At 38.6% G+C, this 13,048-nt stretch overlaps 1 protein-coding gene across 1 annotated transcript in view; it reads left to right on the top strand.

Annotated features, from left to right (window-relative positions):
• Yeats4 (YEATS domain containing 4) overlaps positions 1 to 11,637 on the top strand; it is a 43,540-nt gene extending 31,903 nt beyond the window's left edge. The window contains exon 7 of the mRNA XM_076853097.1: positions 11,553 to 11,637. Coding sequence (XP_076709212.1) covers positions 11,553 to 11,629 — 77 coding nt within the window. The 3' untranslated portion in view covers positions 11,630 to 11,637. The remainder of the gene's footprint in view (positions 1 to 11,552) is intronic.
• The last annotated feature ends 1,411 nt before the right edge of the window (positions 11,638 to 13,048 follow it).

A 13,048-nucleotide genomic window follows, 5' to 3' on the forward strand; every position in this document is an offset into this window, starting at 1 on the left:
ACTAGTATGGCAATATATAAATCAATGGAAGTGTAACTGATGTGATTCTGCAATCTGTATACGGGGTAAAAATGGGAGTTCATAACCCACTTGAATCAAAGTGTGAAATATGATATATCAAGAACTATGTAATGTTTTGAACAACCAACAATAAAAAAAAAATAAAATAAAATTATTGATATAAAAAAATTAAAAAATAAAATTCAAATTTACCCAGATATTCCATATTTGTGTTTGTTAACTTTACATCTCGGAAAGATTTTTAAAAACAAAATCAAAACAGACCCACCCCACCAACCCCACCTCCTCACCAAACCCCCAGGTGCCAACCCCCCCACCCCCACCTCCACCACTCACTCCCCCACCACCCCTACCACCCCCCCACCTCTCCACCGCAAAAAAAAAAAATTAAATTAAATTAATAATAATCCAAGGCTAACTAGTGCTAGCAAGAGGCTCAGGGAAACAGCTACTCTCACACAATGATGGGGTTCTGGAGGACTATCTGGCAATATCTACTCAAGTACTCTCAGAATTTCACTTGTATATCTACTAAAACATTCTGACTCAACAATTTGACTTGTAAAGTTTATATTTGTTTAACTTTTCACTGAAAGCAACGAGACTTTCAAGAATAGACTATTTAGAAGCATTTGTACAAATGTGCAAGATATGTACAAGAATGCTCACTGTAGCATCATTTGCAGTAAATAACAGAAAAAAAAATGGGATCAGGCAAATATCTACCAATAGGAGCTTGGTAACTATGATATATAGTGATGTAATGGAATTCTTTGCTGCTATCAAAATGAAAAAAACAAATTTATATGCCTGACATAAAAAAAAATCTATATTATGCTGGTTAGTAAGAGGAGTGGGGAAAGCAATTTGAAAAAGTGTTCATATTCCCATTTTTGTAGATAATATTATAATAAATTAGGATATCCAGACAAAAATAACTTGGTGGAATTTTCACCAATCTTAACAACAGGAAGAATTATTACAGGGAATGTCACTACATTTTTGTTTAAGTGTTTGGATTTTTTTACAAAAGAATATTTATCATTTAGGTGAAAAGGAAGGGGAAGTAGTTTAAAAATTAAATGAAACAGGAGAACAGATGTCTTTATCAAAACATTGCCTCCTATGAACCAGATCATAACAAAATGTTACATGACAGTTCAAAGAAATGATGTAAGGGACCAAGGATTCAAGACTTTATCAGTATTTTAGATAGGTACAGTGGCTCAGGCCTGTAATTCCAGCTGCTGGGGAGGCTGAGGCCAGAGGATCATGAGTTCAAAGCCAGCCTCAACAATAGCAAAGTGCTAAGCAACTCAGTGAGACCCTGTCTCTAAATAAAATACAAAATAGGGCTGGGGATGTGGCTCAGTGGCCAAGTGCCCCTGAGTAAATCCCAGTTACAAAAAAAAAAAAAAAAAAAAGACTTCATCAGTATCTTTACTGGAGGTCTTAATAGTAAGATCCTTGCCCTTCAGTGCATCATCCAGGGAACTAGGATAACATTAGGATTCTCATAGAAAATAGGGTTAAATCCATCTTCTGCTTAAGCCTGTACTCTCTGCTTTTTAATTAGATTTAGTTACTTTTAATTAAAATAAGTTTTAATTAATTGGCATGCTAGGTTCCAGTAGCCTTATGTAATGTGCCCTATACAAATCCCAACTGAGAAGCCCTCCCCACCCCCACCCTGTTCTGTTTACTTTTTCTCACTTTCATTGTCAACTTACCTTAAATTAACTGTCCTCAACAGGCTTCAGTGCTTTTCAGTATTTCCTTCACCTGCCCGTAGTATATTATTCATCATTGCTATTTGAAAATATCAGGTTATTCACTAACTGAATAGTTCCAGAACTGTGAGGGAGCTCTAGGAACATCTCATTCCATTCTCTTATTTGATAAGGGACAAAGTCTTGAAGAAATTAAATTTTTTCCAAAGTCACACTATCTGTTGGGGCCAGAGGTAGAATTTGAATTCAGCTTTCACCCCTAACTGAGCAGCTGTGGATACTTAAGTATCATGGTGTAGCTCCACCAGGATTTAGAGAAGAATGTGTGAACTGGAAATCAACTTGGAAACTCACTCTTCAAGAAACCTGACTTTCCAGAAAAGGAGGAATCTATAAATTTGGGTTTACTGTTACTCATATAGCCAAATTCTCTCTGCAAAATCTTGGTTTATTCTTCCTCCAATGAAGTTCATCAAATCATGTTCTCAAAATTAATGAGTGTTGTCACCCCCTACTTGGTTCAATTCTGTGCATGAATTGCAAACACAAATCTATTTACTCTATACATTGGTAGATGCCCTCAGTTCTTACATCATTAAGATCCCTGACGCCATTCAATTGACTCCATAAACTTCCATCCACACAAAGTTTCTCTTTGTTCTCACCAAATCCTGAGCCTTCTTTCATCTCCCTAAGTGCTCTCCTCGTCTGTAATTTTAATTCCCATTTATAGTATGCAGATTTAGAATTAGGGGAAAATCAACTTTCTCGAGCCTCAGTTTCCTAGAGTGAATATGAGTATACTATCTGCCTCATGAAATTCTGTTTAAGAGTGAATGAAATAGCATATATAAAAGCACTTTGATAGGAATAAAGATAATCATGCTATGCTAGCTATTTGCAAAACCCTTAGCAAACCAAATCCAACATAGAAAAGGGATTAAATGATTTTATCATCAAGTGGGATTCAGCCCCAAAACTCAAGGCTAGTTTAATATGTAAAGTCAATCTATTTAATACACAGTTATGAGCTGAGTTATCCCCCCAAATTCATATGTTGAAGTTGAAAGCCCCAGCACCTCAAAGTGTATTTATATTTAAAGTGTCGTTTAAGAGGTAATTTAATTTAAAAAAATTATTATTTTTTTAATTTTTGGTACTAGGGATTGAGCCTGGAGCACTCACCGAGGTATATCCCCGCCAACCCCCACCCCTTTTTTTTTATCTTGAGCCAGGGTCTTGCTAAATTGCTTAGGACCTTGCTAAATTGCTAGACAGGCCTCAGGCTTTCGATCCTTGCCTCCTGAGGCACTGGAATTATGGTGTGCACCACTGCTCCCTGAAAGAGGTAACTGAATTAACACAGGGGCCACAAGGGTGGGCCCGAATCCAGAATGATTTAGATCCATATAAAAGGAGATTAGGATGCATATATGCACAGAGGGAGATCATCTGAAGATACAGAGAGATGACAGCCAGCCACAAACCACGTAGAGAGGCCTCAGAAGAAACCACCATGCCCACACCTTGAACTCAGAGTTCTAACTTCCAGAAAATAAATTTCTGTACTTTGTTATAGCAGCCCTAACAAACTAATACATACACTGTAAAATAGAATAAAGGACAAAAGAACACATGATCATCTCAATAAATGCAGAAAAAACATTTGACAAAAATCCAACATTCTTTTAGGATAAAACATTGAACAAATTAGGAATATAAGGGAATTTTCTCACCCTATGATGCCTTACATAATGGTCTTCAGCAGGATTGTGTCAACATTTAGTTGAATTTACAAAGACTTCCTGTTAGGCATAAGTGGAAGGGCCTTCAGGGTAAATTAAAAATAAATTTCCAAGTTAAAAAAAAAAAACTTTTATACACAACTTCCATTTCAATCAGTAAGATCTTCACCTCATTTCTTAAATGTACTCTGAACTTGCTTAAATCTCACATTCTTCATCTTTCCCTGGGTTAGAATCTTTCCTAGGCTGATGGGTGTCTCACATGGTTGAACCTAAGCCATATGGGGTTGTATGGATGAATCCTATATATGATATTTTGGAAGTATATATGGAAGTTGTTCCCTGCCCAAATGAGCTGGCCTTCCTCTGAGATTCCACAGCCTTGTGTTTGTCTCTTGTTGTGGTTCATTCCTCTGTAAAAGGAGAGCTGGAATCAATCCCAGGTCTAGTTGGGAACCTAGGTTTTTGTTTTTTAATATTTTTAGTTGTAGATGGACACAGTACCTTCCTTTATTTATTTATTTATTATTCTAATTTGTTATACATGACGGCAGAATACATTTCAATTCATATTTTATATAGAGAGCGGGGCTGGGGTTGTGGCTCAGTGGTAGAGTGCTCACCTAGCAAGCACAAGGCACCGGGTTTGATCCTCAGCACCACATAAATGTAAAATAAAGATATTGTATCCACCTAAAGCTTGAGAATAAATATTTTAAAAAAAATACATATAGAGCACAATTTTTTTATGTCTCTGGTTGTACACAAAGTAGAGTCACACCATTCATGTCTTCATACATGTACTTCTTAGGGTAATGATGACTATCTCATTCCACCACCTTTATTTATTTTTATGTGGTGGTGAGGATCAAACGCAGTGCCTCCCACGAGCTAGGCAACCATCCTACCACTGAGCTACAGCCCCAGTCGTTTTTAGGATTTTTAACTCTACTTTTTTCCCATCTTTCATGGCTTCTTAGTGAAAAAAGGGAGAGGATTCATTCTTCTTTATCCTAATAATTATATGTAAAGCATTTGGCATGTCTCCCTTCTAATAAGTGTTCAGTAAATTGTTGCTGACTTTCCCCCACCCACCCCAGGGCAGTGTGAAGTGGGGGAGAAGGGGATAACCTGGAATTGAACCCAGGGGTGCTTAACCACTGAACCACATCCCCAGCTCTTTTTATTTTTTGAGACAGAGTCTCATTGAGTTACTTAGGCTCTTACTAAGTTGTTGAGGCTTGCCTAGAACTTGCAAACCTCCACCTCAGCCTCCCAAGTCTGTTGCTGGAATTTTATTTATTTTTCTCCAACACTTAATTCTGTTCTGCATCAGGCACAAGTCTACTTGCAGGTCTTGGCTTTGCCTACTGTGTGCTAGCCTGTCCCAAGGCTGGACCAGAGTCTTGTCCTTTCCTGTCCCTGTATCATAAATGAGTACATAGTTCCTGTGTCCAAAGTGAAAAATCACTAGATTTGGCCTAAAATGGGGCCATTCATGGGGATCTCATTCTGTATGCTAGGATTGTTTCTATACCTAAGACTTTAGGAGACTACACAAATTTATACCATGTGTTTTGGTGTTTAATGACCATAACTAAGTTATTTTTATATCTGACTGATGCTTCTTACACTGTTTTGCTAGATTCAGAATGCACAAGAGTCACTGACCCCAAGAGGGAGCTCTATGAATTCAGTTTGAGATCAGGTGCTTGTAAAAGTTCTGAATTGACTATATTAGTCCAAGTTACCCTTAAAAAGGAATCGTAGAAGAACTATGAAGTACAAGCACACTGACTCATTTTCTATTTAATCTCACCCAATGCTCGTCGACCTGCCTGATTTCATGTGTGTTGCAGAAAGATTCACTCAAGAGAAATTTATTTCCTAACCTAAATACATTGCAGTTTGGCCTTGACTTGACCTTCATTATGCTGCGTACTTCATCAGACGTCTTTAGGGTTTCTCTTAGCTAACCTCTTAATAACTTTTGATGGAAATGGACCAACTTTTTTTTTAACCTGGAACTTCCTTTCTCTTTCCTTTCTATCACTATGATTTTTTGTTTGTTTGTTTGTTTTGTTTCTATTTCTCCCTTTTTTTTCTCTAGTCATTTTGACCATTTGTTTGTTTGTTTGTTTTTGTTTTGTTTTTTTGGTTCCAGGGGTACTTTACTACTGAGTCACATCCCCAGCCTTTTTAAAATATTTTATTTAGAGATAAGTTCTCACTGAGTTGCTTAGGGCCTTGATAAGTTGCTGAGGCTGGCTTTGAACTTAAAGATTCTCCTCCCTAGCCACTGGGATTACAGGTGTGTGCCACAGTGCCCAGCTTGACCAGTTCTTCTCAGTCTCTCTCAGCATTTCCACTTCCTCTGTTCATCTTATAATTTTTTATTCTCTGAGGGGTCTCTCCTGAACCAACTTTTAAAAAATTGTTACTTGCTCATGATTTTATTTTTTTTTAATTTTTTATTTGTTCTTTTTAGTTATACATGACAGTTGTTGCTCATGGTTTTAAATACTGTTTTGAGGTTAACTGTCCCAAACCTAGATTTCTAGCCCAGATTCCTATAATGAGCTCCAGACTGTACATTTAATTACTTCCTAGAAGATGCACTTGGGTATTCTGTTGATTGATTATGTCCACAATTGAAGTTATCATCCCCTATTTCAATCTCCCCACCATGAATTGCTTACCCTGGTAAATGGCATTAGTGCCAACCCAGTTGCCCATGCTGTTAGTAGGAGATAGGATCTCCTAATTTAGGCTCCTCTGGTGAGAACTGTAACCCTTACCCACTGAAATGAGTCCTGTGGCCATGTTTCTATTATGTGACCTCTTGCTCTGACTGCATTAGATTTGGGTGGATGCTGAACCCAATCTGGACCAATCAGATTGTCACCTAGGATTATGCTCAGCCATTAGTAATGCTGGAACTAGAGGTGGTGCATTTATGTAGATGGAGGAGAGTAAGGCTGGTTACAGAGAGAGAATGAAAAGCAGAGAGAGTAAAAGGAGGGCTTTAGATGGAAGTGAGGCTTTGGATAGAATACTGTGGGCCCTACCTGTGCCAAGACCCATAGGGCAGCCCCTGTCCCTGGATCACCACTCTCTGGATACAAAAAGTTGGCCTCAACTCTGGTAATTTATTCCTACTTTAAGTTCCACCTATTGAATTACCTGTCGTAAGTGTTGTCTTCCCCAAGCTGGACCCTGATTAATGTATGTATTTTTGCAAATAAGCACAAGAAACCTGCGTAAATTATTTTAAGGGTTGCCTGTGTATTTGACTATTGAGGAACACTTAAGTTGTTTCTTTGTTTTTTTTTTTCTTTCTTTTTTTGCTGTTATAATCAGTGCTGTAATGACCATGTATGTATTTCCATTAAAAAAAAATTCTAGAAGCTATTAGGGAGCAATGTATTAGGGGATTGTTATTGTTTGTTCATTTGTTTGTTTTGTGGTATTGGGGATTGAACCCAGGTGGCTTAATCTCCAGTCCTTTTATAATTTTTTATTTCATTTAAGACAGAACCTCATTAAGTTGCCAAGGTTCAAGGCTGGCCTCAAATTTGCAATCCTCCTGTCTCAGCCTCCTGAGTCTTTGGGGTTACAGACCAATGACTTATCATACACTTATTGTTTGTTTGCATTTCTTTTTCTGTGAACTGCCATGTAACATGTAATTGGTTTTATTTTTTGCCTTTTTTCATGCATCACCATGCCCAGCAGTGTATGCATTTTTAAACTTAATGATATTGGCAAATTTGTTCCCCAAATTTGTACCAATTATTAATTTCAACAAGTTTGCATTAGAATGTCGGCTTCTCTACTCCCTGGCCCACTTTTTGCCATTCTCTCTCTCTCTCTCTCTCTTTTTTTTTTTTTGGTACTAGGAATTGAACCCAAGGACACTTAATCACTGAGCCACATCCTCAGCCCTTTTTTGTATTTTATTTAGAGACAGGGTCTCATTGAGTTGCTTAGAGTCTTGCTAAATTGCTGAGGCTGGCTTTGAACTCAAGATTCTCCTGCCTCAGCCTCCCAAGAAGCTGGGATTACAAGCATGCACCACTGTGCCTGGCTCTTTTTGCCATTCTCTTGGGTGAAAAATATTTCATTGTTGCTTTGCATTTCTTTAAACTCTTACAGAGATCTAGTATCTTTTCATATACTTATTGTCTGTTTGCATTTATTCTGTGAACTGCCATGTAACTGGTTTTAATTTTTGCCTTTTTTCATTGAATATTATATGGCATGAACTTTATCTAGAACAATAATTTTTAATTACTGTTATCATCAGGGCTGGGGCTATAGCTCAGTTTGTAGAATGCTTTCCTTGCATGCACAAGGCCCTGGGTTCAATCTCTGGCACCACAAAAAAAAAAAAAAAAAAAAAAAAAAAAACATCATCAAGTAGAACTGCCTATCAGCCAAGCACAGTGGCACATGCCTCCAGGCCCAGCAGCTCCGGAGGCTGAGGCAGGAGGATCAAAACCAGCCTCAGCAAAAGTGAGGTGCTAAACAACTCAGTGAGACCCTATCTCTAAGTAAAACATAAAATAGGGCTAGGGATGGGGCTCAGTGGTCTAGTGCCCCTGAGTTCAAACCCCAGTGTTCCCTCCCCCTCTAGAAAAGAACTGCCTATCATTTCATTCCATGACTGTGCTATAATTATTCTTTTATTATTGGACATTTGGTTTGTTTCCAGTTTTTCCTAATATTTATAAATTATTTTTGTCTTTTCTTTTAGAAGTGAGAATGATTGAAAATAGGAATAGATCAGAATAAGATGTTCTCAAGTATGGTTATAAATAGCTAGAATTTCCCCTGAAGATCAAGGGTTTGGTCATCAGACAGACCTATCAGCAAGGTGAGAAACTTCTCCAAGTCTGTTTCCTCCACTAAGGACTGAATGAGAAGAGGTAGAGTATTTTGGACAGTTCCTGACACATTGTAGGTGCTAAATACATATTAGACAGTATAACATGAAATGTAATACATGCCTGTAGCTTATGATACAGTAAATATACCTTTGTTCTTGAATGATTTAATTTTCTTTTTAGGATTAGCATACTTTTAAACTTGAAATCGTCTGTCATATCCCTATTTGCTAGATATTTGCTAGATAGTTCTGGATCCTGTGATAACCACTGGGTGGTGTACTGGATCACAAGAGGACTCCAAAGTATATTTTAATGTGGAGAGTCTTGGGCTGTCCAAACCTCTGAGAAAACTACTGGGAAATGCTGTTAAGCATTACAAGATCATCAGAGTCATATAGGACTCTTCAGACTTTCTACTGACTTTCCCTTCTTAGGAAGTTGAGACTAATGAGAGAGTTGATTTAGTGCTGGTAGCATATTTTATTTCTTTAGATTTAATACTAGATTAATTTCTCAATTTCTTTCTTTCTTCTTTCTTTCTTTCTTCCTTTCTTTCTATATATTTATATTTTGGTACTGGGGATTGAATTCAGGGGCACTCATCAGCCCAATATTGTATTTTATTTAGAAACAGGGTCTCACTGAGTTGCTTAGAGCCTCACTAAATTGCTGAGGCTAGATTTAAACTCAAGATCCTCCTACCTCAGCCTCCTGAGCTGCTGGGATTATAGGAGTGTGCCACCACACCTGGCAAATTTCTCAATTTTTAGGCAAGTATATTCAGGTTGAACAGGAAAGAGATTTTAACAGTAGAGGTACATACTCTTTGCTTGCTGTAAGTTGGATTTGGTTTACTAGTGTGTTAACAATACAGATTTTTTTTGGGGGGGGTGGTTACTGGAAATTGAACCCAGGGGTACTCTACTACTGAACTACATCCCACCCCTTCTTATTTTTTATTTCGAAACAGGGTCTCACTAAGTTGCCCAGGCTGCCCTTGAAATTTGTCATATTCCTGCCTCAGCCTCTCACATAGTTGTGTGCTACCACACCCAGCTAACACAAATTCTTAGATGAGGAATTATTGGGACATAAGAGATGTGTGTGTGTGTGTGTGTGTGTGTGTGTTTAAGGTTTTTGATACATGTCACCAGATTGCCCAATGAAGTTTATCCCAATTTGCACTGGAACCAGCAGACTGTGAAGATGCCTATTTACCCAAACAAATTTACTCAGTTGAGGTATCTTCTAGAGAATTGTATCATGAACAAGATGATCCCTTGACTGGGCACAGTTACAGGCCATAGTCCCAGATACTGGGAAGCTGAGGCTGGAAGACTGTTTGAGCCCAGAGTTCAAGGCAGGACTATGGCCAGCCTGGGCAACATGAGGTCTCTCTCTCTCTCTCTCTCTCTCTCTCTCTCTCTCTCTCTCACACACACACACACACACACACACACAAAACCCCAGATGTATGTATGGCTCAAATAATCTCAGGAATCTCAGGCTGTAGGCAGTCTCTTTGTCCATCACAGTAAGGTTGAAACCACAGACCACCCCTTTCCACTATGTTCTCATTCATTCCACAACTAATTTTTTTTTAGCACCATTTATATGCCAAGAGATTTTATTTTCTAGTCCTAGAACTCTTGCATCAAAAATGGTGAGAACCACAGTTCTACAAAACTAGATATGCCGTAATATTTAGAAACAACTTCAGTTTCAGGGAAACCCTGTTTTAGACTCTGCTCCAGCCTCCCAAGTCACTGGGATTATAGTGACTCTGTGGGCAAGTTACTTAATTTCTCTGAAACTCAGTTTTCTCTTGCAGACAATTGAGATTTCAAAGCTTCTGAGAGAGGACTGATTTACAGTGTCTGCTTTATCTGGATACTGTGGGTGATCGTATAGGGATTAAAAGTATGGGCTCTGGGAGTGAAACTTCTTAAATCATAGCTCTACTCCTTACAGGCTTTGTGACCACAGGCAAGTTATTTAACCTCTCTGTGCCTTTCCTCGTGTCTAATGTGGGCATAATTATTTACCTCATAGTATTATTGAGAAGATCAAATGAGATGATATATGTAAAGAGCATCAGATTTAGAACCTAGAAAGTACACAATTAATATATATATTTTAAAACCACTTTATTAAGGTGTAATTTACATACTGTTATGGACTGAATTATGTTCCCCTCCAAAATTCCTATGTTAAATTCTAGCTCCTATACCTCAGGATGTAACTGTACTTGGAGATAAAGTCTTTAAATATGTAGTTAAACTAAAATGAGGTCATTAGGATGGGCTCTAATTCAGTATGGCTGGTGTCTATATGTAAGGATGGCCTTAGGCCTTAAAAATCTGCAGTCTCCCTAGGCACAAACCTACAGAGCCCTCCACTATGTCATCAGGCATAGCCTGGTAAACAAGTCATAAACAAGCCACTTGGTATAAACAAGTCATTTGCCTTACCCCTGTGAAGAGTCAAAAGTGTAAAATCAGGGCAGAAGCTACCAAACCTTGTGTCTTGGAAAACAACACTAAGAAACCTGGTAACAGCTGATAGGGACCCAAAGGGGGAGCAGAAGCTCCAAAAATTAGTATAAATAATGGAGCAAAAGGACAGACATTCAGCCATCAGACATTGATGCACACAAGCCTGAGAGCCTGATGAGGATCCGGACTGACATCCCAACTCTTCTCGTCATCTGCCTGATCCTCTGCATCATCCTCAGTTCTCTCAAACTCTACTGCAGCCTCTTGACTCTGGTGAGAACAGGACGTCTCCTTACGATCGCTCCTCAACCAGCCATCAACTTCACTCCAGAACAGGCCCCCATCGGTTGCTGACCTGATCGCTGTGGTCTGAGTGAGTGTGTTTCTACTGGACTTCAGACCTAAGACTTAAGACTTTAGACCTGGCCCTTGAGCTTAGCAGAGGGTGTCTGTAGTAGGTCTGTCATGATTAAGTGTGTTTGCAGTGCTTAGAGTTCACTTAGAATTGTTTGCTGTGAATTGATTATGTCTGCTGCAGTGCCCAGCATTAAGGATTGTCATTCCTTGATTAATAACCTATTGAGTGAAATTGTATTGAATGATTTTGAGTGAATAAAGCATTGAAAAGGGCAGAAGCACTTGGATGTTCTTTATTTCTCTCCTTGACTGCAGATGTCGCACCTTTGCCGATTGCGACACTAAAAAAAAGCAGAAATTTGGACAAGACACAGAGCGGAAAGACAAGTTGAGAACAAATGGAGGAGAAGGCTACTGTGTGCCAAGGAGAGGCCTGGAGTAGGCGCTTCCCTTACAGCCCCCAGAGAGAACCTGTCCTGCTGGTACTTTGATCCCAAACTTCCAGAACTGCGAGAAAATTAATTTGTTGTTTAAACCACCCAGTCATACTTTGTTATGAAAGCCCTAGCAAACTAAAGCACATACCATAAAATACCCAATGATAGGAGATTTATGTATTGAGAATCAATCTATTGTATATCTTTATCATCTTCTTAAAACTTCTTATAATAAGCATGGTCTTCTGCCCTGTAACTTCTTCTCTGTAATAACACATTCCTATTGTGACTTATTCTCAAAAAAAGTAAAACAAAAATTATTAAGTGTGCCACACCTGTCATTCCAGCAATGCAGGAGGCTGAGGCAGGAGGATCTCAAGTTTGGGGCCATCCTAGGTAATTTAGCAAGACCATGTCTCAAAATAAAATCTGTAAAGGACTGGAGCTGTAACTCAGTAGAAGAAGAGCACTTGCCTAGCATGTGCAAGGCCCTGGGGGGGTGTGTGGAATGTGGGTCAGTGGTTAAGTATCCTTGGGTTCAATCCCTAGTGGGGGGGGCGAGGATACTGCCTATGTGGGTGTTTTGGGTTTTTTTTTTTGTTTTTTTTTTTTTTGAGTTGCTAGAGTATAGCAACAGCCCAAGAAGAATTTCAATAGAAATGCTAATGAAAAGCCACTTTGGGGTAAGATCTGAACTGACAAGTTCTTCCCAAGAGCTGCTCAGGCACATCTGATAACTTGTGGGGATATTCTATCAAGACCACATATGCAGAGCCACAGTCTAACCAGCACAGCATCTAAACTGCCAAAGGAAGTGTTGAGGCTACACACAAAAAAGGGGGCTTTGTGCAATGCTCTTTTGTTGAAAAGATCCATCTAAATGAAATCTATCTGGTGTATTATGTCAAAAACAATGGCTGAAGCCTTTGCTTTGCTCGCCTAGGAGAGTCAGCCTCTCTTAGCAAACTACCAAGCCATAGTAACCATTGACCAAAATTATATGTAGGTGTACATATTCATGCACCTTTGTGACTATAGGTAACCATTATTTAACAATGCTTATTAAGTACCCTATGTGCACAAGACACTATTTATAAGCATTTGGCAATATGTTAATAAATAAACAAAGGTCCCTGCTATGACACTAGCATGTTAGAAGGGAAAGTCAGAAAAATAGTGGGCATTACAATAAGTAAGTTGAGTACAGGGTGAAGTTAGAAGATATTAAGTGACATAGGAAAAAACAATTTTTTAAAAAATTTGGTTGTAGATGGACACAATATCTTTATTTTATTTATTTATTTTTATGTGGTGCTAAGGATAGAACCCAGTGCCTCATATGTGCTAGGCAAGTGCTTTACCACTGACCTATAA

The sequence above is a fragment of the Callospermophilus lateralis genome, chromosome 4 (assembly GCF_048772815.1).
Source record: "Callospermophilus lateralis isolate mCalLat2 chromosome 4, mCalLat2.hap1, whole genome shotgun sequence".
In the NCBI taxonomy this organism is placed as follows: domain Eukaryota; kingdom Metazoa; phylum Chordata; class Mammalia; order Rodentia; family Sciuridae; genus Callospermophilus; species Callospermophilus lateralis.